This window comes from Ornithorhynchus anatinus, chromosome 18 (genome assembly GCF_004115215.2).
Source record: "Ornithorhynchus anatinus isolate Pmale09 chromosome 18, mOrnAna1.pri.v4, whole genome shotgun sequence".
Classification (NCBI taxonomy): domain Eukaryota; kingdom Metazoa; phylum Chordata; class Mammalia; order Monotremata; family Ornithorhynchidae; genus Ornithorhynchus; species Ornithorhynchus anatinus.
In genome coordinates this window covers 26,317,861-26,345,669 of record NC_041745.1, presented here as the reverse complement: position 1 = coordinate 26,345,669, position 27,809 = coordinate 26,317,861, and the positions used below count along the sequence as shown (strand labels likewise).

Below are 27,809 nucleotides of genomic sequence, written 5' to 3'. Positions count from 1 at the left end.
CCACGTGGCACAACCTGATCACCTTGTATCCCCCCCAGCGCTTAGAACAGTGCTTTGCACATAGTAAGCGCTTAACAAATACCATCGTTATTATTACTATAATGCTTCTGATAAACCCAACTAAGACTTTAAAAGCTACTTCCTCTATTTTCCTCTCCAACATTTAGTTACCACCTTAATATCAATTTAAGAATGCTAGAATTGCTGTCACTCAAACCGTAGTCTTAAGGGTAAGTTCTACCAAGTGATTTTGCCTGAACTTCTTCTCAATATACTTTACTAGAGAACATTTCAATTAGGAGGGCATCTTTTGACCTGTTCAAAATATACAGCCAACTACCTCCTGATATTTCCCAATAAATCCCATTGACGTTAGTGTAATTTCTGTATGACCGCAAAGTAAAATTTGGCCCTAATCAGTGTTTAAATTCCATCTGTTAGACTGCTCTACCACATCTAAAGAAGTGAGTGTGATAATGTCATTTAAGAATCTTTTTTGATGAAGAAATGCTTTAGAAAAGAAAACTGACAGTTTTGGCTGAGTTGTAATTTATTGAAACCTTTTCGTGTGACCTTTAAAATTATGAAGCCATCAAATTATTTGGATTATAGGACCAAATGATTGGAAACACTTTCTGTCTGATAAGCATTTCAGTCATTTAATATCGTTTGCCTCAGACATCCAATGTCACTGACAATTACATGAACTGTTACTTTTTAAAGTCTTTCGCTGGGTAAGTGACTATTTTGTCAGACTATTAACATTATCATTGGAAAGTGTGAACATAATTTCATTTAATAGAGCTCTTATTATTAGATTCACCTCCTTATTTTCCAGTAGTCATTTTTTACTCTAATTGTTACTGAAATGTAATGCCTGGATTCTTATTGTGGGATTATTCCTTTATTCTAGAGGGTTCCAGAAGAGAAAGTCTCTTTCACTATCTAATGACAGAGAGTTGCTATTGTTGAGGTTATAAACGGAAAAGTCGTGGAGTACTCGATGAGCAAAATCCATATTTGAATTTAATACTACACTTTTAGTTTTCTTCCATCTTTCTTTATCAAACATTAATTCCAGCAATTTGTTACAATTTCATTTTTGGTCCCATCAATGTGCAATGATGTGAAAATGATAATAAAGTGAGAAAAGGAACACAGCATTATACTCAAGTAATATTACTGGTCCCTTTTAAAAAATAAAAACTGGAAAAAAAGAACCAACTAATATAAATAATATAAACGCAGTGAAGATACATTTCTACAATATTCTAGTTTGACATTTCTTCTCCACCAAATTACCTGACTTCAAAATGATGGGAGGCTTACTTCACTGAGCCACATTCTCCCTTTCACTCCAGGGTTATACAGTAAAATAATAATAATAATTGTGGTATTTGATAAACACTTACTATGTGCCAGGTACTGTTCTAGGCACTTGGGTAGATATAAGATAATCACGTTGGGCACAGTCCCTGTCCCACATAGGGCTCACATTTTTAATTCTCATTCTACAGATGAGGGAACCGAGGCTCAGAGAAGTTAAGCGACTTGCCCAAGGTCACACGGCAGACAAGTGGCAGAGCTGGGATTGCAACCCAGATCCTTCTGATCCCAAGGCCCTTGCTCTATCCATTAGGCCATGCTGCTTCTCCAACAGAGTTGTTAGACACGCTCCCTGCCCATAAGGATTCTTGATCCAGTTGTGAAAACTTCAGTGCCCGATTCTAGTGACAGCGGTTTGCCAACCACGGCGCCAACTGAACTCTCGCTTCCCTGCCGGTGGTGTTTCCACCAGCGCAGCGGATGTCGCGAGTAAGCGTGCAGAAGTGCAGCATATTGCAGAGGTGCACGTAGGAAGTTTTGCACACGGTGACACCTGGATAGCGGTTTCAATGATGAATACTAATTAATCATCATCATCATCATATTGCTAGTAAGAATTATGATTACCATAGTTATTACGGTATTTGTGAAGTACTCACTATGTGTCAAGCACTGTATTAAACGCTGGAGTAAGACAATCAAATTGGACACAGTCCTTGTTCCACATGGGGTCCACAGTCTAAGTAGGAAGGAGTAGGGTTTGATCCTGAAGAAACTGAAGCACAGAGAACTCAAGTGACTTGCCCGTGGTTACGCAGCAGACAAGTGGAGGAGCTGGGATTAGAACCCAAGTCCTCTGACTCCCAGGCCCGTGCTCTTTCCACTAGTCCCTGCTGCTTCCCGGCTTTAAAGGTTACAGGCTTGTGAGAAACGGAGGGCGGTGGTGTCGCCTACAGTGTTGGGAGAGTTCTAAGCGTAGATACAAGTTCATCAGGTCGGACACAGTCCCTGTCCCCCATGAGGCTTGGAGTTTAAATAGGAGACAGGGCAGCCGTTGAATTCCCATTTTACAATTGAGGAAAGTAAGTCACAGAGAAGTTAAGAGACTTGCCAAGGTCACACAGCAGATAAGTGGTGGAGCCAAAATTAGAACCCAGGTTCCCTGATTTCCAGGCCCACGCTTTTGCTAATGGGTCACGCTGGATTGAGCCCAGTAAAACCCAGCGGTTAAGCTCTGTCCGCTCCAACTTACACCGTACTCCGCCGCTTTATGCCACTTCCCGGAGTCCTCTGCCGGAAACGGCAGGTGAGCCTTGACACCTCCAGATGTGCACAGAGGCCAAGGAGTCGGTCAGCCAGTCGATCGGATTCACGGACTGCTTACTGTGTGCGGACACTGTACTAAGTGCTTGAGAGAGTACAGCAATCTAACAGACATATCCCCTGTCCACAACCAGCTTACGGACTGGAGGGAAAGACGGACGTTAAGATAAATTTTAGATAGGTAGGTAAGTGCTGTGAGGGGCTGGAAAGGGGGCTGAATGTGGGGGCATAATAATGGTGAATATTATTAATTAATAAGGAAGCACGTCAGGGTGAGGTAGAAGGGAGAGAAGGAGAAAGGAGGGTTTAATCAGGGAAGGCCTCTTGGAGGAGATGTGCCTTCAATGAGGCTTTGAAAGGAGGGAGGGTAATTGTCGTATTTGAGGAGGCAGGGTATTCCAAGCCAAAGGCAGGACATGGGGGAGAGGTTGGTGGTGGGATAGACGAGATGGAGGTAGAGCGGGAAGGTTAGCATTACAGGAGAGAAGTGTGCGGGTCGGGTTGTAGTAGGAGAGGAACGAGGTGAGGGAGGAAGGGGCAAGGTAATCGAACGCTTTAAAAGCAAAGGTGAGGAGTTTCCATTTGACGTCAAGGTGGACGCGCACACACAGCCGACCACAGAGATGTACCAAAAGGTCAGTACCGGTTATTGGGGTATTTAAATCCACCTTTCACTGAACATCTTTCTCCTTTGCCACAGGAAAGCATTTGCCTTCAAAAGGCTAAATAACCAAATGCCAGCTCTAAGGAAATCAATCAATCGTATTTAATTTGTTAATAGTGATAATAATGTTGGTATTTGTTAAGCGCTTACTATGTGCAGAGCACCGTTCTAAGCGCTGGGGTAGACACAGGGGAATCAGGTTGTCCCACGTGGGGCTCACAGTCTTAGTCCCCATTTTACAGATGAGGTAACTGAGGCACAGAGAAGTTAAGTGACTTGCCCACAGTCACACAGTTGACAAATGGCAGAGCCGGGATTCGAACTTATGACCTCTGACTCCAAAGCCCATGCTCTTTCCACTGAGCCACGCTGCTTCTCTATGTTAAGTGCTTACTACGTGCAGAGCACCGTTCTAAGCGCCGGGGTAGAGACAGGGGAATCAGGTTGTCCCACGTGAGGCTCACGGTTCATCCCCATTTTACAGATGAGGTAACTGAGGCCCCGAGAAGTGAAGTGACTTGCCCACAGTCGCACAGCTGACAAGCGGCAGAGCTGGGAGTCGAACCCATGACCTGTGTGACTCCCGGGTCCTTTCTTCTGAGCCACACTGCTTCCAAAATAGATTAGTCAAGTGAAGCAGTGGGAGTGGAGAAAGAACAAAGAAATCTGTAAGGGAAGCACGGGAAGCAGGGGAAGCAGCATGGCTCAGTGGAAAGAGCCCGGGCTTGGGAGTCAGAGGTCATGGGTTCGACTCCCGGCTCTGCCACCTGTCAGCTGTGTGACTGTGGGCGAGTCGCTTCACTTCTCTGTGCCTCAGTGACCTCATCCGTAGAATGGGGATTAACTGTGAGCCTCACGGGGGACAACCTGATGACCCTGTATCTCCCCCAGCGCTCAGAACAGTGCTCTGCACATAGTAAGCGCTTAACCAATGCCAACATTATTATTATTATTATATTTAATGAGTGTTTACTATTTGCAGAGCACCGTACTAAGCTCTTGGGAGGTACAGTGTAAAAGAGAAGCTGCGTGATCTAGTGGAGAGAGCTCGGGCCTGGGAGTCAGAATAACCTGGCTTCTAATCCTGGTTCTGCCGCTTGTCTGCTGGGTGACCTTGGGCAAGTCACTTAACTTCTCTATGCCTCAGTGACCTCATCTGTAAAATGACTGCATTAAGACAGTGAGCCCCAGATGGGACTTGGGCTTTGTCCCAACTGGTTAGCTTGTATCTACTCCAGGGCTTAGAACAGTTCCTGGCACCTAGTAAGTGCTTAACAAATACCGTAAGAAAAAAAGAGTGAGTAGACACATTCTCTGCCCCAAAACAAGCTTACAGTCAGCCTGCAAAGAGGACCCGTCTCAGATCAGAAATTCTAAGGCATCATCTACTCTGTGCAGAGCTGTAGGAAACACAATACCTGCCCACAGAGAGCTCACACGCTAACGGAGTAGATCGAGAAGCAGCATGGCCCAGAGACCTGGCCCCGCTAGCGGGGGGAGCGCTCAAAAAATACGACCGATCGATCGATCGACATGCAGCGGGGCAGGCGAGCCAGCAGGAATCCAGGTCATCCTGCCTGGCGACCAGGAAAACCCCTCCGGCAGTCAGTCCAACTTGTCGCCAAACTCAGGAGCGGGAAGAGGGAGCCAGGAGAGTCGATTCACGGTGCTCCTTCCTGAGGGAAGTGTAATTAGCGCCCTATATGGCAGCACGAGAGCCTTGCCAGAGGGAAGGATTGAGAAGGAAATAGGGGGGACAAGGAGTTGGGAAGAGGACGTAGTTCATTTCGAGACGAAAGGCAGGAACCGGGTGGCGGGAGGAGCAGGATTCAGGGAAGGTTCAGAGCTGTGACTCTGGACAGATACAAGGCGTGAGGTGGCATCGGAGAGGATCCTGGGCGAGGGTTAGGGAACCCTAGAGCTTCAGGGCCCAGAGATAGGAACTCGTGCCTTTGAGGGGGAGAAGTGGCGCCGAGAAACCCCGGGGTCAGAAAGACTCAGAGGGGATGAGCCTGGAACGGGGGCTGCCCCAAGAAAAGAGAAGAAAGGATCAGAGGAATTCGGTGTTCCCTTAGATGCCTCGAGGGAAATACGGAGGGTCCTGGTGGGGAAAGTGTTAGAGCTAGGGAAGCCTGAAATTCTGTTGGATTGTTAGATGATATCGGCAGGAGGACCACGAGGTGTTACCTAGATCTCCGATCTTGTCATCTGCCTGCGGGAGGGACTGGAGGATAAAGCTCTGGGGATCTGGGCAGCTGCAGGAGCCCGTGCTTTCCCTTCGAGCCTCCTCCAGCCAGCCCTGCCGGAAGGATGGCAGACCAATCTTCGGAGAACCCCCCGCCTTCAGGGAGCTGCCTGGGCTCCAGGGTTGGAAGGTGTTGGCCGCAATAGGGGTGCGCGACTAGGGCTACACTAAGCATGGGGTCCTTACCTGTCTTTTGGGGTTGGGGGTTTGGGGGCCCAGTAGAAGTTGAGAGGAGTCCGGGAGTTCCGAAAGTGATTCCAGAGGCTATTTCCCCTGGACTCCAAGGGACTTAGGGCCGAAAACTCCCAGAGAGAGCATCTATCTCTCTCGCTTTCTCTTTTTCTCTCTCACACACACACACAAATCCCAGGTCCCTCCCCACCCTTCCCGGCATTATTTAACTTTTCAATCCACCAGTGGTATTTACTGAGCCTTACTGCGTTTGGATCACTGAACTAAGCGTTCGGGAGTGTCCACACAACACGATAGGTAGACAGGTTCCCTGCCCACATCGAGCTCCCAGTCTAGAGTGGGAGACATGTATGTAGAAACGTATACATTTTTACTCCTGCTTCCCCGCAATGAATCGCGACCCAGCCGGGATCCCCGGCCATTTCCTCGGCAGGCTCCCGACCTGTCCTTCGGGGATCGGGAAGGACCGCGATGGCGGAAGCAGGAGGGGGAGAGGGAGGCCATCACAAATTTTAGACCATTGGGAAGGTGGTGCCAGCTTCCGCGGCCTCGGCCGTGACCGATGACTCCGTTGGAGCCGTTAAAACCTACCTGCAGTAACCGACCGCTCTTGTGGTTCACAGTATTTCCCTTATCTTTCTTTTTTTTACGGTATTGACTGAGCGCTTACTATAGTTCAAGCACTTTTTTAAGAAGTGCTAGGATTGATACGAGCTATCAGCTTGGACGCATTCCACGTCCCAGATAGGGCTCACAGTCTTAATCCCCATTTTCCAGATGAGGTAACTGGGCAGGGAATGCGTCTGTTATATTGTACTCTCCCAAGCGCTTGGGACGGTGCTCTGCACACAGTAAGTGCTCAATAAATATGATCGACTGACTGATGGATCAAGGGCCAAAAGTTGTGGATTGTCCTGAAGGAAACAGCTTAGGTCAGGACGGGCTGGGGTCCGAATCTCCTCACCGTCCGGCAATTAGTTCTGCCCTTCGTGTACAGTAGGAGTTTAGTACCATTCTTCCTATTTCTCTATTCCCCCCGATCCCCACAGCGTCGAGAACTATCTCCCCTTCACCTCGCGACTCCCTTGGGGCCCACCCGTGCGCCCGTTACCACGCAGGAGGAGTTCGTGTTGAAAAGCGGAAAACCAACGTGATGTGAAGCTGTGTAGATGTAGAAATGTTGTAGATGCTGTTTGACCGAACTCAGCAGGTCCAAATCCAACGACCTCTCGTTCTGTCTAGTGTCCAAGAAAGTGAGTTTGTTTGAAGAGATTGCCAGTTCTTGCTTGGTGAAGCTTCCGTGCGGCCCGAGGTCAGCGAGCCGTTCTGTCCTCTCCCATATATCTTCTATAGATCTCCGATCCCAGAGTTCACCTTCAGCCTTTGAGGAACAGGAAAGGTCCCCGACAGATGGCCACTGGGTACGATTCACCCATTTGTTCGTTCGTTCAATCGTATTTATTGAGCGCTTACTGTGTGCCCAACACTGTACTGAGCGCTTGGGAGAGTACAATAAAACAACGGACGCATCCCTCGGGACAGAGACTTAATAATAATAATGATAACGCGTTATATATTTAAATAATATAAATATATTATAATGATTATAATGATTATTAAGTCTCTGTCCCGAGGGATGCGTCTGTTGTTTTACTATTATTATGGTATTTGTTAAGCTCTTACTATGTGCCAAGCACTGTTCTAAGCGCTGGGGAGATACGAGGTAATCAGGCTGTCCCACGTGGGGCTGAGTCTTCATCCCCATTTTACAGATGAGGGAACTGAGGCTCAGAGAAGTGAAGTGACTTGCCCAAAGTCACTAATAATATTAACCTTGTTCTCATTCTTCCCAGTTGTTGTTTTTTTCTGATGGCCCGGCCTTTCCGCTTCTTACTGCTACAAAATTTCAAACGAATGGGATCCTCGTCAGTGATTCGTCTGGCAAGTCTAAAGCATCTGGGATGTGACTTGCCCTCAGGTTGCTATCAAGGGTGTACTTCTTCACACTACTGACCTCAGGAACATTCGTTGCTTTTTTTTTTTTTTTTTTACAGTATCTGCAATGCACTTACTACGTGTCAGGCGCTGTGCTAAGCACTGAGGTAGATACCAACTAATCAGGTTGGGTACAATCTACGTCCCGCAAGGGGCTCGCCGTCTTAATTCCCATTTTCCAGATGAGGGAATCGAGTGACATGCCCGAGGTCGCACAGCAGAAGAATGGCAGAGCCCGGATGAGAACCCAGGTCCCTCTAACTCCCAGGCCTCGGCTCTAGCCATTAGGCCACGCTGCTTCTCAATAATAATAATAATTAATGCTATTTGTTAAGTGGGGACTCCGTGTGCAAAGGCAATACAATACAGTCCGACTAGGCACAGTACCCGAATGACACAAGGTTCACAGTCTAAAGGGGAGGGAGAACAGATATTTAGTCCCCATTTTACAGTTGAGGAAACTAAGGCACAGCAAAGTTAAGGGGCCTGCCCAAAGTCACCCAGCAGGCAAGGCGCCTTGCTGGGATTGGAAAACAGTCCTGTGCTCTTTCCACCTCTTTCCCTGCCTTCCTCTTGAGCATCTCTGACTATAACCCTGGAAAAAACGTCGCACGCTTCAAGAGCTCAGAAACGGGGGGCTGGAGTCGGGTGCCCGGCCGGAGCCGTGGATATCGGCTGACCGTTGTCATCGTGTTCAGAGTGGGGCAACTGATAGATCTCTGCAGAAGGCAGATTGCCCGGTGAGCTCGCTGTGGGCAGGGAACCTATCTACCGACTCCATCGGAGTGTTCTCTCCCAAGCGCTCCCCACACAGTAAAGGCTCCGTACCTACCCTTGATGATGATAACCGTGGTGTCTGTTAAGCGCTTACTATGCGCCAGGCACTGTACTAAACGCTGGGGCGGATACAAGTAAATTGGGTTGGACACGGTCCCCGTCCGGCATGAGGCTCACAGTCTTAATCCCCATTTTATAGATGACTGAGGCCCGGAGGAGTGAAGTGACATGTCCAAGGCCACACAGCAGACGGGCGGCAGAGCCGGGATTGGAACTCGGGTCTCTCTGATGCCCAGGCAGAACCGAGCCAGGGTGTGGGGCAGGGGCTCCCCTGAACTGAGGCAAGTCGAACCAGTAATGAGCTAGACAAGACGCTCGTCCTCTAGACTGTACGCTCGTTGTGGGCAGGAAACGTCTGTTACACTGTTCTATTGTACTCTCCCAAGTGCTTACTACAGTGCTCTGCACATAGTAAGTGCTGAATAAATACCCCTGAGTGGATGGATTATGTATCTGTTCTCCCTCCTCCTCAGACTGCGAGCCCTATGTGAGACTGGTTCTGATAATAATAATAATAACGTTGGTATCTGTTAAGCGCTTACTCTGTGCAGAGCAGCGTTCTAAGCGCTGGGGTAGATACAGGGTCATCGGGTTGTCCCACACGTGAGGCTCACAGTCTTAATGCCCATTTTACAGATGAGGGAACTGAGGCACGAGAGAAGGTAAGTGACTCGCCCACAGTCACACAGCTGACAAGTGGCTGAGCTGGGATTCCATCTGCTGTATTGTTGGTATTTGTTAAGCGCCGACTATGTGCAGAGCACTGTTCTAAGCGCTGGGGTAGATACAGGATAATCCGGTTGTCCCACGGGAGGCTCACACTCTTCATCCCCATTTTACAGATGAGGGAACTGAGGCCCAGAGAGGTTAAGTGACTTGCCCACATTCACACAGCTGACGAGCCGCAGAGCCGGGGTTCGAACCCATGACCTCTGACTTCCAAGCTCGTGCTCTTTCCACTGAGCCACGCTGCTTGCTTAGCAAGGCTTGCAGTATATACTAGGCGCTTAACTATTCAGTCAACGCATTTATAGAGCGCTTATTGTGCGCACAGCGCTGTACTAAGCACTTGGGAGAGTATAATGCAACAATAAACTGACACATTCCCTGCCCACGATGCGCTTACAAGTCTAGATCTCACCGCTACATACCACCACAATACCACCGCTACGACTGTTATTACTACGATTTGATCTTTCTGCAAAATCCAGGCAGATCCAGACAGGCTCTATGAATCATCGAGACCTGTGTTGGTCAAACTTTTCACGCCTGAGAGGAGGGAAGAAAAGGGATGATTAGAAACGTGGGGAGAATCAGAAGAGGCCTCCCAGCAAGTGCTGGGGTCTTCCGCGCCTCTAATTTCATCTTTCCCCTTAGCCCGTCCCCACGGTCTCCTCTTTGAGAAACCCCAGGTCAGCTGTTCTTCCATTCGGTTGGATTATTTTGCAGCACCCATTTTTTCCAATAACCCTCTACTATTACCGTCAACGCCTACTGAAAAGTATCGATCATGAACTTGCTGCCCGGATTCACAGTCCAAATAACAGCCTTCTCTGACACGTAGCTGAAAGTTTTCATTTGTTTGTTTTATGGTATTTAGGTGCTTACTATGTGCCAGACAGTGTTCTAAGTCCTAGGGTAGATACGGGATACTCAGGCGGGACACGATCCCTGCCCCACAACGGGGTTTACAGTCTTAATCCCCGTTTTACCGATAAGGTAACTGAGGCACCGTGAAGTGACTTGCCCAAGGTCACCCAGCAGACAACAGAAAACAGCCAGGATTAAAATCCAGGTCCTTCTGACTCCCAGGCCCATGATCTACCCACTAGACCATGCTGACTTTCTTCTAAACCCTTGTCTTACCTTGGAGACGTGATTTGGTAGTAATAAACAATGTCTGCGGAAAGTGGGCAGGAGTGACACAAAAATATTATAATTGATCACATTATTCTGTCAAAAAAAAATAAAATAATATTCTGTCTGGAAAAAAATTGACAATGACACTCTAGATGACCTGTAATTAAACAATCGACAGTGTGCATTGAACACCGCTTTACGTAGAGCACTGTACTAAGTGTCTGGGAGATTAGAATGGAAGTAAAGGGCATGATTCCTGACCTCAGGAGGCTTAATCTAACTCAGCAGGCAGACAAAAAATTGCAGCAACAAAGATATAACTGATTCCCACCTCGCGTGGCCTCGTGGGTAGAACCTGGGCCTGGAAGTCAGAGGGACCCGGGTTCTAAATCCGGCTCCACCCCTCATCTGTTGTGTGACTCTGGACAAGTCACTTCACTTCTCTGCTCCTCAGTTAGTTCGTTGGTAAAATGGCAACTGAGAATGGAAGGCCCCTGTGGGACAGGTTCTGTGTCCAGATTCATTAGCTTGTACCTACCCTAGCACTTAGCACAGTGCCCGGGTTAAGTAAGCGCTTAACAAACGTAATTCAAAAAAAGAAAAGAAGTTAAAAAAAAAAAACTCTCCTAGATCCTACCTCAGGGTCAAAGAAACTTTCCCCAGTTTTCCGAGTCGACGGAATTGCGCCCACTTCCAGAGGCAATTTCGGCCTGCCGGAGAGGCGGTCGGGTGCCCCGCTGAAGATAAAGCAAGAGAGGTCTCCTCAAATAGCCCATTCTCCCCCGCAGTCTCATTCTTAGGGCTTCTTGCTCTCTCCGTTCCGGTTCTGGGAGACCCAGAGACTCCACTCGGACCAGAAAACGACTCTAGTACTTCGAAGTACCTTGTCTGTCTTTCGGTTCCTGTCTGTCCGTCTCCTCCGATTAGACCGTAAGCCCGTCAAAGGGCGGGCACCGTCTCTATCTGTTACCGAGTTGTACGTCCCAAGCGCTCGGTACAGTGCTCTGCACATAGTAAGCGCTCAGTAAATGCTACTGGATGTGAAAAGAACCTTCCGACCCACAATCCATCCGAATCCGGGACGATACCGTCGGTGGGACGGGCAGGGGGAGGTTTGGGAACCAAATACTGGCCGTGATAACAATGACGACAATGTCTTACGAGCCTTAGGGGTTTGGGGGCTTGATATAGTTGCTTTAATTTGAATATTTCATTCTTCTAGTACAACAAAGCGGCCACGGATACATTTTTGGGTAAAAGAGACAAGAAAAACCCGCTCGTTCAAGTGACAGAATTAGAAGGGTTCCCTGCGCCCTCTAGTGGCACCCCGGCGGGATTGCACACTGGGTCGCGACGCGTTGGAAGAAATTGTCCCCGATCGTTGCTCGTCGCACACGTAAAAAGTGCGTTACCAATTCCAGAGCCCTTGTTCATATCTCTTCGGTACTTTCGTTGGTCTTCCGGGGCTCCAGGCAATGGGGCATTTTCATTCCTCACAGGGTTTCCACGAAAACCCCGCCTCTTTGCCCGCAGACGCCCCTCGCTCCTGTGGCATCGGGGACTTTCCCCAGTTTTCCGAGTCGACGGAATTGCGCCCACTTCCAGAGGCAATTTCGGCCTGCCGGAGAGGCGGTCGGGTGCCCCGCTGAAGATAAAGCAAGAGAGGTCTCCTCAACAGAAGGGCCGTGCCGGCGGAGGGCGAGTGGGGACTGGAGGTTGCAGGGGTCGGGGGGCTCCGGCTGGTTCTGGGGGATGTCTCTCTCGGATGAGAGAGTCGGAGCCGAGGGAGCCCGGGCCGGCCTGTCCGTCCCCTCTCGAAGCCAGTCTGCCGGCTGCCGGGACGGGCGACGCGGCCGACGGCTGGCGGCCCCCGGGGTTTCGGGCCTCGCGCCGCTCCCCCCCGGCACCAGTTCGGCCCCACCCGACCCCAAGAACTGTGGAACTCGTGAGGGGGCGGACCTGCCCTACCCAGAGCCCCCAACGAACGGACGGGCCAGCCCCCCCCCCGTCTGAGCCAGGGCCAAGGGCATCTCGCTAAAGGAAAACCGAGAAACGGCCGCCGGGATCGGTTGAGATCGGAACTGCGACGGCGGTGGCCCTTACCATCCTGCCGGTGCTCCACTCCCCGCGGCTCCGGTTTTTACTTCCATCTCTGCAGAGCTGTTGGAAACAGTCAACGTGTTGACGTGAAGAGTCCCGCTACGATTTAACGGTTACGGCGCCTGTTAAGCACTTACTGATCGCCAAGCACCGTTCTGAGTGCCGGAGTGGATACAGGTTAATCAGATTGGACGCGGCCCCGGTCCCACATGGGGCTCACACTCTAAATCCCCATTTTATAGATGAGGTAACTGAAGCCCAGTGAAGTGACTTGCCCAAGGTCACAGAACAGACAAGTGGCGGAGCCGGGATTGGAACCCGGCTCCTTCTGATTCCTAAGCCCATACTCTGTCTGCTAAGCTGCGGCTGCTTCCTGAGCAGGTGGCTCGCTGTGGGCAGGGATCGTGTCTGCCAACTCTGTTCCACTGTAAATTGTAATAATAATAATGATAATGTTGGTATTTGTTAAGCGCTTACTACGTGCAGAGCACTGTTCTAAGCGCCGGGGGAGATACAAGGGAATGAGGTTGTCCCACGTGGGGCCCACAGTCTTCATCCCCGTTTTACAGATGAGGGAACTGAGGCACAGAGAAGTGAAGTGACTTGCCCACGGTCACACGGCTGACAAGGGGCAGAGTCGGGATACTCACCCAGGCGTTCGGTACAGTGCCTTGCACGTAGTAAATGATCAAAAAATGCCACCGATGACGGTGTTGGCTGCTGGGCCTGTTTTTTTTTAACAGTATTAGTTTTGTGCTTCCTTCGTGCCCGGCTCCGTACTAAAGAACTAGGGTAGATACAAGCTGATAATAATAATAATTGTGATATTTGTTAAGCCCTTGCTATGCGTCAGGCACTATTCCATGCACTAGGGCGAAGACAAGCAACTCGGGTTGGATTCAGTCCCCGTCTCACATGGGGCTCACAGTCTCAATCCCCATTTTACAGACGAGGGAACCGAGGCACAGGGAAGTGAAGTGACTTGCCCAAGGTCACACAGCAGAAGGGCGGCAGAGCCGGGATTAGAACCCAGGTCCTTCTGACTCCCAGGCCCATGCTCTAGCCACTGGACCACACTGCTTCGGTTGAACACAGTCCCCGTGCCCCGTAGGGCTCACAATCTCGACGCCCCACTTTACATACGAGGGAACCGAGGCACAGAGAAGTGAAGTGACCTGCCGAAGGTCACACACGGCGGGCAGGGGGCAGAGCTGGGATGAGGACCCGCGTCCTCCCAGGCCTGTTGCTCTTTCTACCGGGCCACGCTAAAGGAGCGAAGAACAGCTCGGCAGGGTTTCCCGGCTTCAGGGCGGGGCCGAACGGATTGGGAGCGGGATTGAAACGGCAGGTCGAACTGCCTCAGCTCCCGGCTTCCCCACTCCCGCCCAGTGCTCGCCTTCTCTCTCCGGCCTTTGATTCCCGGCAAACTGGGCCCAAGTCGCTCCTGGTGATTCTGCCAGGAGGGAGCGGGGAGGGAAAAGGGCCGGAGCTTCACGTACCATCTTCAAAGCCCTATTGAAGGCTCATCTTCTCCCAGCCCTCATTTCCTTTTCTCCCCCTCCCTTCTGCATCGCCCTCATTTGCTCCCTCTATTGAACCCCACCCTCGCCCCGCAGGGTTTACGTACATATGTGTAATTCATTCATATTAATGTCTGACCTCTCCCCTCTAGACCGTAAGCTCATTGTGGGCAGGGAATCTGTCTGCTAAATTGTACTCTCCCAAGTGCTTAGTACAGAGCTGTGCAAACAATATAAGTGCTCCACGAATAATAACGTTGGTATTTGTTAAGCGCTCTCTGTGTGCAGAGCACTGATCTAAGCGCTGGGGGAGATACAGGGTCATCAGGTTGTCCCACGTGAGGCTCACAGTTAAGCCCCATTTTCCAGATGAGGTAACTGAGGCCCAGAGAAGTGAAGCGACTTGCCCACAGTCACCCAGCTGACGAGTGGCAGAGCCGGGAGTCGAACTCACGACCTCTGACTCCGAAGCCCCGGCTTTTTCCACGGAGCCACGCTGACTGAACGAACTGGATAATGTTGTCTTGTTTTTTCTTCGTTCTCTTTTGCTCTGCTGTCTGTCTCCCCCGATTAGACTGTGAGCCCGTCATTGGGCAGGGATTTTCTCTATCTGTTGCCAATTACGTCTAATTGCCGCAGGGAAACGTTTCCCTCCCCAACCCTTCCTCTGCTCGCCCTCCCCTCCCCCCACTGGTACTTTCCAGTTCATTCATTAATTCAATAGTATTTATCGAGCACTTACTGTGTGCAGATCACACAGTGCTTAGGAGGAGAGTACAACATGACGGAGTTGGGAGACACGATCCCTGTCTACTACTGCTATCCTTTCCACTCGGTCACACCGTCAACGTGCCGAGCGCCTTGCCCGCCTCCTCGCTCACTGTACGTTCCGCTCGTTGAGACACTGCGGGTCCCGCTGGGAAGACTACGGCCTCCTCTCACCAGTCGCTTCGCTCAGGTCAGTAGGCCACGCTCCTCCTCCCGCTGTCTCGGGGACCGAGGCGCTTCCGAGACAGCGGGAGGAGGAGCGTGGCCTGGAAGAAATGGCCCAAAAACGCAAGTTGGGAAGACCTGGATTCCGATCCCAGTTCTGCCGCTTGCCCGTTGCGTGACTTTGGGCAAGTCACTTCACTTCTCATTGGCCAGTTTTCCTCATCTGTGAAATATGGACTCAATACTTTTCTCCCTCCTATTTACACTGTGAGCCCTATGTGGGACAGAGACCGTGCCTGACCCGATCACCTGTATCTTCCCCGGTGCTCGGAACGGTGCTTGACACGCGAGTTCTTGACAAATAAAATGGTTATTGCTATCTGTCACTTTTGACAGGAGATTCCACGGTTAATCTCGATGAGAAATCCCGACGTTTCTAAAATATAAATGCTAAATACATTAGCCAAGTTAATTTTACATTCTCGGTGACAACCGCCTAAATGTTCAGGTTAACAAATTTTCCACAATCCATAAAATGCAATTTTAAAAACGTACTCATCCTCCGGATGATCATAAAAAACTACTATTTATTCTCGAAAATCTTCCACTTAATTATTTAAATCAAGAAAAGGAATTCAATCTCTAATGGGGAAGTCTCTCCCCAAGATTAATACACAATACTAAATTGTGAAAATTGGGATCATCTTTCTAGTAAATCTCTCGTTGGCTCCTAGATCCTACAACGAAAAAAATATTACAAGAAGTATGTTCAGCAATAAAAGTACATGCGTGACAAACAATGACATTCAATCAGTCGTTAGATAATATCAGTTCTTTCTCTGCAACACTCTCTTACTCAACATCGTCGTCGTCATCAGTGATATTTACTGAGCACTTACTGTGTGCAGAGCACCGTACTAAGCGCTTGGGGGAGTATGATACAACAGAGTTGCTGGACACACTCCCTGCCCCCGGTGAGCTAACGGACTAGAGGGACAGACAATAATCTAAATAATTCATAATACATCGTTTAAAGATCTGTAAAAAGTGCTTGGGGGTTGAGGACGGGGTGAATATCAAACGTCCAAAGGAAACGGATCCCGGTTCTCTCCGGTTTAATGATCACACCCTGATCCAGGCACTTAACGTATTTCAGCTTGACGATCCACCAGCATCCTCCCTAAACCCTCCTTTGCTCTTCTTCCTTCCCCTTCTATGTCGCCCTGACTTGCTCCCTTTATTCATCCCCCTTTTCCAGCCCAACAGCACTTATGCACATTCTGGTAATTTATCTATTTATATTAATGTCTGTCTCCCCCCGAAGACTGTAAACTCACTGTGGATAGGGACTGTGTCTGTTATATTCTTGTATTGTACTCTCCCAAGTGCTTAGTACAGTGCTCTGCACATAGTAAACGCTCAATAAATATGACTAACTGTCCATCCTCTCTCCCCTCTCTTCAGTTCCCTGGATCACTTTTCTAAAATGCTGTTCTGAGCTCATCTGCCCGTCGACAAGTTTTGTTCCTCTCAGACCAGTCTACTCACTGTTCTTATTTCTCAAGCGGAGGGGCCCGGTGGAGACAGCACGGGCCTAGGAGTCGAAGGACCTGGATTCTAATCCCAGCTCCGCCTGCTGGGTGACCCCGGGCGAGTCGCTTAACTTCTCTGGGCCCCAATTACCTCATCTGTAAATTGGGTATCACGACCGTGAGCCCACGTGGGATAGGGACTATGTCCAACCCGATTTGCTTGCATCCACCCCAGTGCTTAGTATAGGACCTGGCGGATAATAAGCGCTCAACAAATACCACAACCTCTTGCTTACACCCTCCCTTTTTCCTAGAACTCTCTCCCGTTTTCATCTAGCAGACCACTGCTCTCCCAATCTTCAAAGTCCTTCTGAAATCACATCTCCTCCAGAAGCTTTCCCAATTAATCTCTCATCTCCCCTCTCTATATTTCCCCAACCGCCATTTCTGAGCACTTCCACGCCACCTAAGCACAGGGGTACTAATACCCTCACAAAACATATGAACATTCCCAGGATTGAAAACTCCTGGATGGTGGGAATCATATCCACTGTGTAAACTCCTGGATGGTGGGAATCATGTCCACTGTGTACCATGGACGGCTTAGTGTTCCCAACTCCCAACTGCTTAGTGTTCTGCTAAATAAATGGCTCTGGATTGAGACATTACATATTTTAAGTTATCTCTGGAAATCAATTCAGTTACGGAAGCTGAGCGACACTGAAATCAGAACCAAAGTTTCTATACATTTCAGGCAAACCTAAATACCCTGGGGATCTGGAGAGAGATGAGATTTTGGCATGTACTTTTTCAAAATCATGATTTTTACATTAAACAAGCACTATGTTAGAGAAGAAGTGTGGCCTTGCGGAAAGGGCACGGCCCTGGGAGTCAGAAGGACCCGGATTCTGATCCCGGCTCCGCCACCTGTCTGCTGCGAGTCCTTGGGCAAGTCATTTCCCTTCTCTGTGCCTCAGTTACCTCATCTGTAAAGTGGGGATTAAGAATGTGCGTCCCATGTGGGGCACTGACTGTATCCAACCTATGGTGACCGGCCTAAGTGCCTAACAAACACCTTTTTTGAAAAAAAACTATGTCAACAGTGAGTTTTAAAGATATCAAAAGTAAAACTTGACAAAACGTTCTAATAAATTATGGGCGGGGGGAGGGGGGAGGGAGAGACCGTGAGAGTAGTGGGGAGAGCACAAGTCCAGAGGCTGGAGGGAGAGTTCAGCAGTAAAGGCAGGAAAAGGGGCGAAAGAGACAATACGGGGGAGCTTGAGGGAGAAGCAAGAGAAGCCGTGAGAGGTCGGCCAGGAGAATACTGTGCTCTCCTCAGGCCCCTGCCATTCGGATTCAAAACTCCTCCTGGCTCTCTCTGGCGGCCTCCGTTCCTACACATGATGATAGACCAGAAACTTCTGCCACAGGTATGGGGCTTCTAATAACCATTACCCTCCCTGACAGGCTAATATATTAGATTCCCCACTCTCCTAGATAGAACTGATAGACATAGCTGATTTTCAAAATAAACCGTAAAGCCACAGCCCTCAAAGCAAGCAAGTCGTTTTTTTCCGGCTGGGAAGGCAAAGGCTTTTCAAGGAATCCTAGAAAAACTAATATTCCAAATCTTCTAAAAGTGTCTAATCCCAGCTCCTGCCGCATGTCTGCCCTGGGCAATTTCTCTGCGTCTCAACCTCATCTGTAAAACGGGAATTAAGATCGTGAGTCCCACGTGGGACGGGGGTTGTGTTCAACTTGGGTAGCTGGTATCCTCCCCAGCGCTTAGTACAGTGCCTGACACAGTAGTGGTTAACAAATACCGTTTAAAAAAAACACAAAAATGCACTTAATTTCTATGTTCTGACAATGCACCGATGTCACTTGCCTAAATGCTGTCTCTGTAGAAGTCCAGGTATGCTGATGGGTGGCCTGGACACCGAGGCCTGGGACAAAGGGGGAGTGCACTGTGGAATTCTGAAGCCTGATGCATCCCACATTCCCATTCCACTTTGCGATCTTGGAGGAGTCTGTAAAGGCCCACTACGGGGAAGTTGGAATGACGAAGGCCTATTAATGTGACACGACATAGACCAAACGATGAAGTTTATATTAACGGAGACATTTCTTTCATCATATGCTAGATAAGACAACGGCTCAATGATTTACTCTTAGTTGAAGTTGAAGGGACCCGCTCTCCCAAGGAGTACGAACAGATACGGACCGAGAAAAGACCTCAGCATCTCCCCACATTAAAGTAGTATCGCAACACTGATGAATGGAAATACACAGAGATTCTTACAAAGCATTCTGTTTTTGCATCCCTGAAAATGAGCTATTATGCCTCATGGCCAAATTCTGCTACCTGAATTTACCGGTCAGATCAAGAAAACCAACACATCCCATTCTGCCATCAAGTGTGTCTGCACTAGACGTTTTGCCAACGACTTTCTCGTCTTGACGACGGGAGCCCATTTCGTCCCCGGAAGAAAAGAGCAGAGTGCCTCTTTCTGAACCAAGGTATTGTGCTTTCTTGAACCAGTAAGGCAATGGCAAACAGTGACAGGCTTGATGAGCGGAGGCTAGAGGACAACTTGGGTGAGCACAGTTTTAAAAGGTTTGCCAGATTTACTCCGGCCTCTTCTAAAGTGCGTCACGTAATATACTACGGAGGGTGAATAAACACATGCACGGATGGGTGTTTTACAGAACCCGTAAGCACGACCTGAGTAGCATGAAAACTCAGAAAGGATCACAGTTTTCCTCAGAGGCTCAGGCTGAACTTCCCAGGCTGATCTCTCATGCTTTCTAGGGAACGGAGACTTGAGAAATGTATAAGAGAAATAAAATGCTGCCTCAAAATGAAATGAAATGAAATAAAAGCAACAGTGAATCAGAAAGGGACCAGTGAGCACCAGAGCTCTCAAAAACCGCAACAGAAAACTAACAAAACCCTTGTCTGTATTTACTTTTTCAGTCGACCTTTCCAATTTATTACCGCCTAGTATTATCTATAAAACGAAAATTAGTTTTCACAAAAAGTACACCCACAAATCAAAGCAGTTCTTACTCACTGAAAGAAAATTTCAAGATAAATCAGCATATACATTTATTACAAAAGGCGATTATAAGCAAATTCATATATTATTTTGGAAAGAATCTCTGTAGGAAAAGGAGAACAGTTTCTATAGTCATCCTATAGTCATTCTATAGTCATAATAACCACTTTATTATTAAACATTATATTTTTATGGAGACTACTCCCAAACCCTTACATACGCCTTCTACATACCTTGCAGTCCTATTCTGACTTGCTGTTAGTCCTGAACCCCTATAGGAAACACTTCCTGTGGAAAAAATTAAAACATTACACTTCTTCAGTTAAATCACTTGTGGGAAGAAGGATTAATCCTATTATCTATTTTCTATTTCCTCCTAATTTTTACCCCTCTTAATATGAGATTCCATTTTAATGCACTCCTTTAATTCCACACCACTTGGCAAGAAGGCGGTTACTGATGACCTTAGAGAGGGCAGTTTCCATGGAGTGAAGGGGGTGGAAGTCAGATTGGAGGGAGGGGGGTCAAGGAGAGAGTTGGAGGAGAGAAATAGAGACGGCAAATGTAGATAACTAACTCAAGGGGTTTGGAGAGGAATGGTAGGAAGGGAATGGGGCAATAATGGAAGGGAGACATGGGGTCCAGGGAAGGTTTTGTGAAATATAGGCGACAAGGGCTTGCTCGAAAGCACTGGAGAAAGAGCCACACTGGAAAGTGAGCAGTTGAAGATGGCGATCAGGCAGAGAAGAAGGGAAGGGAATGGTAGGAGGGGAATGGGGCAAAAATGGGAGGGAGACAGGGGGTCAAGGGAAGGTTTTTTGAAATTTAGGGTGACAAGGGCTTGCTCGAAAGCACTGGGGAAGGAGCCACTGGAAAGTGAGCAGCTGAAGATGGCGATCAGGCAGAGAAGAAGGGAAGGGCAATTGTTTTGGTGAGGTGAAAAGAAAATGTGGAGAGGGTAGAATTTGAGAGAAGGCGAGAGATCTGCTCGAGATACTGCTGGGAAGGAGGGGTGAGTCGGAAAGAGGGCTGGAGGAGGAAGGGACTGTAGAGGAGCATGGAATATTTTAGGGAGACCATGTCTAATGGTTTCAATTTAATCAAAAAAAGTACGTGGCCAGATCATTAGGGGTAAGAGATGGAGGAGGAGACGGGGTTTGAGGAGGGAATTAAAACTCGGAAAAAGATGTCGCGGATAACGAGCACGAGAGTCAAAGACGGAGAAGTATTGTTGCTGGACAGATGAGAGGGCAGAATTAAAGCAGATGAAAATGAATTTCTGATGGACGCGGATGAAACCCACGGTTCTCTATTAATAATAATGGTATCCGTTAAGCGCTTACTATGTGCAAAACACTAAAGGTGAGCCAGTGGTCTTAGAATAAAAACGTTCGTAGTACTTAAAACAATATTTCATTGACCTGAAAAGTTGACGTGCTCTCCTTATGGAACTAATTTACTATCAACGAGTGATTTTAGTCATGCGGAGACTGGAAGCCCAGGGCAGTCTCAGGAGGAGTATTTAGATGATATTGCAGTATTGCTTTTTTGCTAAAATTTGCATGCCGTGCATGCCAAACAACTCAGTGTGATGATAGCTTTCTATCTGTTTTTCAAATTACATGTAACAATTTCGATTAAATCGACTAGAATATCTACTTACCCATACGTCCGCCTTGAGGTGGACTTATCAATGAGATTCTTACGGGGGCTACTGGGGTCTCAGGCTAAGAAATGATACATGGAGAGAAATCAAATTATAAAATGATAATGCTGTCATTTAGTATTTCATATTTCTTGTGGGCAGGGAATGTGTCTGTTTATTGGTGCACTGAACACGCCCAAGTGCTTAGTACAGTAATCCCGGCTCTGTCGCTTGTCAGCTGTGTGACTGTGGGCAAGTCACTTCACTTCTCGGTGCCTCAGTTTCCTCATCTGTAAAATGGAGATTAACTGAGAGCCTCACGTGGGACAACCTGATTACCCTGTATCTACCCCAGCGCTTAGAACAGTGCTCTGCACATAGTAAGTGCTTAACAAATACCAACATTATTCTTCACACAGTAAGTGCTCACTACAATTCAACAGAATATTTATGTCACAGATAGCTGTATTTTTCATACAATGTTCAATGATGATGAGGGCATTTGTTAAGCGCCTACTATGTGCCAAGCACTGTTCTAAGTGCTGGGGCAGATACAAGGTAATCAGGTTGTCCCATGTGGGGCTCACAGTCTTAATTCCTATCTTAACAGATGAGGGAACTGAGGCCCAGAGAAGTTAAATGACTTGCAAGGTCACACAGCAGACAAGTGGCAGAGGTGGGTCTGAGGAAGCTTTGCAGAGTGGGGAAGTCAAATAGTAAACGACACCTGGAGATATATTTTGATAATACTCTGAAAATTCCCAAATGAGAACATGTTCGTTAGTTTTGCGTAAATGAGGTAAATTGCTTATATGTTACCTCAGTATATATTACCAAAAACCTTCCTTTCACACCAAACAAACCACCCTCATTGGGATACCAATGAGGTCTGTGTGGAGATATGTGCTCTACAATATAGGCAGTCTCTGAGCAGCAAGGGCAGAGGAAGAGATCAGATTCACCCTTCTCTGTTTCCCCTCTATTGGTATCCAGTTCCTCTGATTATTAATAATAATAATAATAATAATAATGGCATTTGTTAAGTGCTTACTATGTGCCAAGCACTGTTCTAAGCACTGCGGTACACACCGCGTAATCAGGTTGTCCCACGTGGGACTCACATTTTAATCCTCATTTTACAGATAACTGAGGCACAGAGAAGTTAAGTGATTTGCCCAAGGTCCCACAGCAGACAAGTGGTGGAGCCGAGATTAGAACCCAAGTCCTCTGACTCCCAAGCCTGTGCTCTTTCCACTAAGCCATATTGCTTCTCTGATTCCTACAAGTAGATGTTTAGATATTCTGTGGCTCTCTTTTTCTTGACTTTTAAGACACAAGCTCCCTTTTTATGGTATTTAAGTGTTAACTAAATATCAAGCACGGTTCCAAGTCCTGGGGTCTTGTCTTGGCTTATGCTTTCAAGTAGATAAAAGATAATCAAGCCAGAAACGGTCCTTGACCCACGAGGGGCTCACGATCTAAGTAGGAGGGAGAATAGGCATTGAATCCCCATTTTGCCTTTGAGAAAACTGGAGGCTCAAAAAAGTGAAGTGATTTGCCCGGGATCACAGAGCAGGCGGTGCTAGAGTCGGAATTAGAACTCAGGTCTCCTGGCTTCCTGGTCTGTGCTCTTTCCACTAGGCCATGCTGCTCCCTGTCTCCTAGGATTAAGAGTCTAACCAAGCCTCTAAAGGATGAGTGGCAGTTCTATTTAGGGCAGAGGAGGACCCATGACAGGTTATATTTAATCGCTTGCTTACTCTTTTCTTACTCTGATATTTCCTGCTTTAAAGGAGCTTTCAAAATGTGTAAACATCTGTACTAATATAAAACACCGACCCACGAAAAATAGATAATGGACGTAACTCACTTTTCTAACTGGTGAAGGCGCAAAATCAACTCTCATTGAATCCACTCTGTATACAAGAAAATTTATGAAATGGTCATTATACAACACAAGTAATAAACATATTGAAATCAATTTCCCAAAGACTATGTATTAATTAGCTCATCTTTTCCAGATGCTTACTTATTTTTTAAATGATTGCTACAAACATTTTTCACCACTTCCTGCTCCATTTTTTTCCCCTCTCCCAACTTCAATTAGGGGCAATCGCCCCTTCCCTCTTGTCGATATCCTCCTTGCCCCTCTTCCAAAAATGTTAGGCCACAGTAATCTTGCTCTCTTCCTTGGTCCTTGGAAAAGAAACATAGGAGGAATGGCCCCTTCCTCGTTTCACACGCAACAATCAGAGAAGAAGTTTCCTAGTGAATAGAACATGGCCTTGGAAGTCAAAGGGACCTGGGTTCTAATCCTGCTCCGCCACTTGTCTGGTGTGTCACCTTGGACGAGTCACTGCACTTCTCCGTGCCTCAGTTACCTCTGTAAAATGGGGATTGAGACACTGAGCCCCATGTGTGACATGGACTGTGTATCTACCCCGGTGCTTAATACAGTATCTGGCCCATAGTAGCGCTTAACAAATATCATAAAATAGTAACAGCAACAGAAAGGTTAGTTACGAGGAGATGGGGTGGAAGAACTGGGAAAGAGAATGTGTCTATCTGTGGAAAGACAATGGCTGGTCTTCTCCAGGCAACACAAAAGGGGCAGATGAAAAAGTATTACTTAATCCATGGTATTTATTGGGCATTTTACTAAGCACTTGGGAGGGTTCTTTAAAAAAAATGGCATTTATTAAGTGCTTACTATGTGTCAAGCACTGCTCTAAGCCTGGGGCAGATACAAGATGAACAGGTTGGACACAGTCTCTGTCCCACATAAGGCTCACAGTCTAAGAGGCAGGAGGTTTTAATCCCCAATTTACAGATGAGGTAACCGAGATTCAGGGAAGTTGAGTGACTTGCCCAAGGTCATAAGGCAGACAGGTGGCAGAGTGGGAATTAGACCGCAGGTCCTCTCACTCTCAGGCCTGTTCTCTTCCCACGTGGCCACACTGCTTCCCCAATTAGTATTCCTCACACAGTAAGTGCTCACTACAATTCAACACAATATTTATGTCGCAGATAGATGTATTTTCCACGCAATGTTGAATGACGACGACGGCATTTGTTAAGCGCTTACTACGTGCCAAGCACTGTTCTAACTGCTGGGGCGGATACAAGGTAATCAGGTTGTCCCATGTGGGGTTCGCAGTCTTAATCCCCATCTTACAGATGAGGGAACTGAGGCCCAGAGAAGTTCTCTCAGGCCTGTTCTCTTCCCACGTGGCCACTCCGCTTCCCCAGTTAGAGCTGGTAGACTCGATCCACGACCCAACCATTTTTGATTTCACTATATTGGTTTCATTGCCTTCTAATTAACAGCCGCCCCCTTTTGTGTCTCTCTGGGGACCGTCTGGCTCTCTAGACATTCTCTCTTACTTGCTTAGCTGACAAACACCTTGAATCCAAAAGCCAGAGGGAATTCCTCTTCCACCCTTTGGCCGTGGCAAGGCCTGAAGGACAGTAGTCCCAAGGCATGGGCTTTCTAGATCTGGGAGCCTTCCCACCGAAGGAAAGAGCAATCAGGTTCCTACATTCTAGCAACACTTCTCTGGCATTCAGAGGTGGGTGCGGGGCGAAGGTAAACTTTAAACGAAACAGTCGGCTGGGATAGTCGGGTTTCCAGGAAGGGACCAGGAACAGTACTGGAGTCCAAACGCAGCGCGGCTCAGTGGAAAGAGCCCGGGCTTGGGAGTCAGAGGTCACGGGTTCGAAGCCCCGCTCCGCCACTTGTCAGCTGTGTGACTGTGGGCAAGTCGCTTCACTTCTCTGGGCCTCAGTGACCTCATCTGTAAAATGGGGATTAACTGTGAGCCTCATATGAGACGACCTGATTCCCCTGTATCTCCCCCAGCGCTCAGAACAGTGCTCTGCACATAGTAAGCGCTTAACAAACACCGGCATCATTATTATTATTATCGACCACGAGGGCCAGGACGACAGGCCACCTCCCGAGGCTCCGTGCTAGCTTGCCGAGAGTGTGCCGTGACTCGTATAAAGTCACACCAAACGCAATTATGTTCACGGACGGCATCAGTGCAGTTGCAAAAGCTGGACCTAGGTGCAGGTCCGGCCTCTCCGCGTGAGGGTGTATTCAGGGGAATGCGTAGTAACGTACTGAGGCGTCTGGGGTCTAGTGGACGGCTGTATGGGTGGGCCTTCTGCAAATTCTGCAGATCAAATGAGAATTTTTGCTGATTTTCCCAAACAACCGTCGAGATGGCATCAAGCAGACTCTGTTCAACCTGATTTTGGAGAATCACGTATTTTAAATTTTTAATTCTTCCTAAGGCTTTCATGGAATATATACTGAATATATACATACATGTTGGAGGCAGATGAGTAAGGTGGCCGGAATGAGCGTGCAGAATATCCATTTGCTATACCCGTAGGTGCTAAGGTAAAGAATAAATTGCACATTAGCGTGTTTCTGTTGTTCTTACTTGCATACTTTTCAAAATTGTCCATTTTTAGGGAATATTTTACTTTACTTTTAATGGTAAAGGGTTTACTATGTCAGGCACTGTACTAAGCGCTGGGGCAGATACAAGATAATCAGGTTGGACACAGTCCCTGTCCCGCATGGGGCTCACAGTCTTAATCTTCATTTTACAGACGAGGTAACTGAAGCACAGAGAAGTTAATGACTTGTCCAAAGTCACATAGCAGACAAGTGGTGGAGCCAGGTTTAGGACCCAGTTCCTCTGACTCCCAGGCCTGTGCTCCTTCCACTAGACCAGTTAGCTTCTCCTACTTACTTGAAAATAAACTCGTCACGGGTTTGGAAACGGACCCTTGAGCAGATCTGTGCGGCACGTTCATTCTAAAAGAAAAGCGAAAGGCCAAATTGGGAGAAAATGAAATAATAAATGTGATTAAATGATTAAACGTGAGATCAATACCTAACAGACAATTCTTCAAAAACCTGGGCGATTCTCACGACTTGTAAAGTCACAAAAAAAATCCCAGACCTCTAAAATGTTTTAGCACCTTGCCCTTCTCTGAGGAGGCCCAAAGAACAAGAGAAATGACAACAGCACTCTATACTACTCAGCTGACATAATTCACAACTGCCATTAGCTAGGTTACATGTAACGATAGTGACAACAGCCTCTAACGGGCGGGATTTCCAAAATGTTTTAAAGTGTCATAATTATCCACAGGTGTGGAGTGTGTTTGAAGAAACAGGAGTGGCTGTCCGTCTCCCCCGATTAGACCGTAAGCCCGTCAAAGGGCAGGGACTGTCTCTATCTGTTACCCATCTGTACATTCCAAGCGCTTAGTACAGTGCTCTGCACATAGTAAGCGCTCAATAAATACTATTGAATGAATAATAGCATTTTTGGAACATCCTCTGAGGGTACTAAGGGCTTGGGAAATGCAAAATAAGCGAGTGACAAATTTCCTGCCCATAAGGTGCTTACACTCTTAATGGCGGAGGAAAACAAATGTTATTTGCAAATGGAGGAATCAAAATAAATAACAGAGTGTATCAGTGAATAAACATACATACAAAAGTGCTACGTATGGGTAGAAATACGTTAGACGAGTGTTAGAGATGGCTGATAGGTTTATAAGACTTGGGATATGGGGAACTGCTTTGGAAACGTACTTTGGGGGAGGTAGGTTTGGAGGAGGGGTTTTTTTTGTTCGTTTAATGGTATTTGTTAAGCACTTACTATGTGCCAGGCACTGTACTACGCTAATCAGGTTGGACACAGTCCAAGTCCCACATGGGGCTTACAGTCTTTATCCCCATGGTATCTGAAGTACAGAGAATCAATCTATCGTATTTATTGAGCGCTTTCTGTGTGCTGTACCAAGTGCTTGGGAAAGTACGATACAGTAATAGAGAGAGACAACCCCTGCCCACGACGAGCTCAAAGTCTGCAGAGGTTGGGAGGGAGGAGGGAGGGGAGTGAAGGGACCTGCCCAAAGTCACAGAGCCGACAAGGGGCAGAGCCTGGATTAGAACCTGGGTCCTCCGACTCCCAGACCTGTGTTCTATCCATGACACTTTGAATATAGATAGGGCTGGAGTCTGGATTTGGGGAAGGAGGGACTTCCAAGCCAGAGGAAAAGCACGAGTGGATTTTAAGATTGCTAAAATCTGTCTTTCTCTCTCTATCCAAACTGCTACCATGTTGATTCAAGTACTTACCTTACCCCACCTTGACTCCCGCTGACCTCCCTGCCTTCCTGTCTCTCTTCCCACTCCGGTTCAAACTTTACTCTGCTGCCTGGATCATTTTTCTAAAAAAAAATTGTCCAGTCCACGATTCCCCACTCCTCCAGAACTTTCAGTGGTCGCCCATCCACCTTCACATCAAAAAGAAATTGCCGACTACTGACTTCCAAGCACTTAATCACCTTGCCCCTTCCTATCTTACCTAGCAGACTCATTTTGCTCCTCTATCACCAACCTACCGTCTGTACATTGACCTCGTCTCGCTCACTGCTGACTCCTTGCCCACATCCTGCCTCTGGCCTGGAAATCCCTCCCCCTACATATCTGACAGATCACCACTCTCCCCACCTTCAAAGCTTTATTAAAATCACATATCTTCCAAGCC

At 47.7% G+C, this 27,809-nt stretch overlaps 1 protein-coding gene across 3 annotated transcripts in view; it reads right to left on the bottom strand.

Annotated features, from left to right (window-relative positions):
* Positions 1-11,612: 11,612 nt before the first annotated feature.
* RNF212 (ring finger protein 212) overlaps positions 11,613-27,809 on the bottom strand; it is a 34,624-nt gene continuing 18,427 nt past the window's right edge. For 2 of the 3 annotated variants that reach the window (XM_039914678.1, XM_039914679.1), the window contains 7 exons: positions 25,995-26,059; positions 25,562-25,631; positions 23,102-23,147; positions 21,250-21,313; positions 19,820-19,874; positions 12,546-12,602; positions 11,613-12,087 (listed from right to left, as the gene is read on the bottom strand). In XM_039914678.1, coding sequence (XP_039770612.1) covers positions 11,724-12,087; positions 12,546-12,602; positions 19,820-19,874; positions 21,250-21,313; positions 23,102-23,147; positions 25,562-25,631; positions 25,995-26,059 — 721 coding nt within the window. In that variant the 3' untranslated portion in view covers positions 11,613-11,723. Of the gene's footprint in view, positions 12,088-12,545; positions 12,603-18,415; positions 18,598-19,819; positions 19,875-21,249; positions 21,314-23,101; positions 23,148-25,561; positions 25,632-25,994; positions 26,060-27,809 lie in introns of all 3 variants that reach the window. The other variant, XM_029046680.2, reaches the window with a different exon arrangement.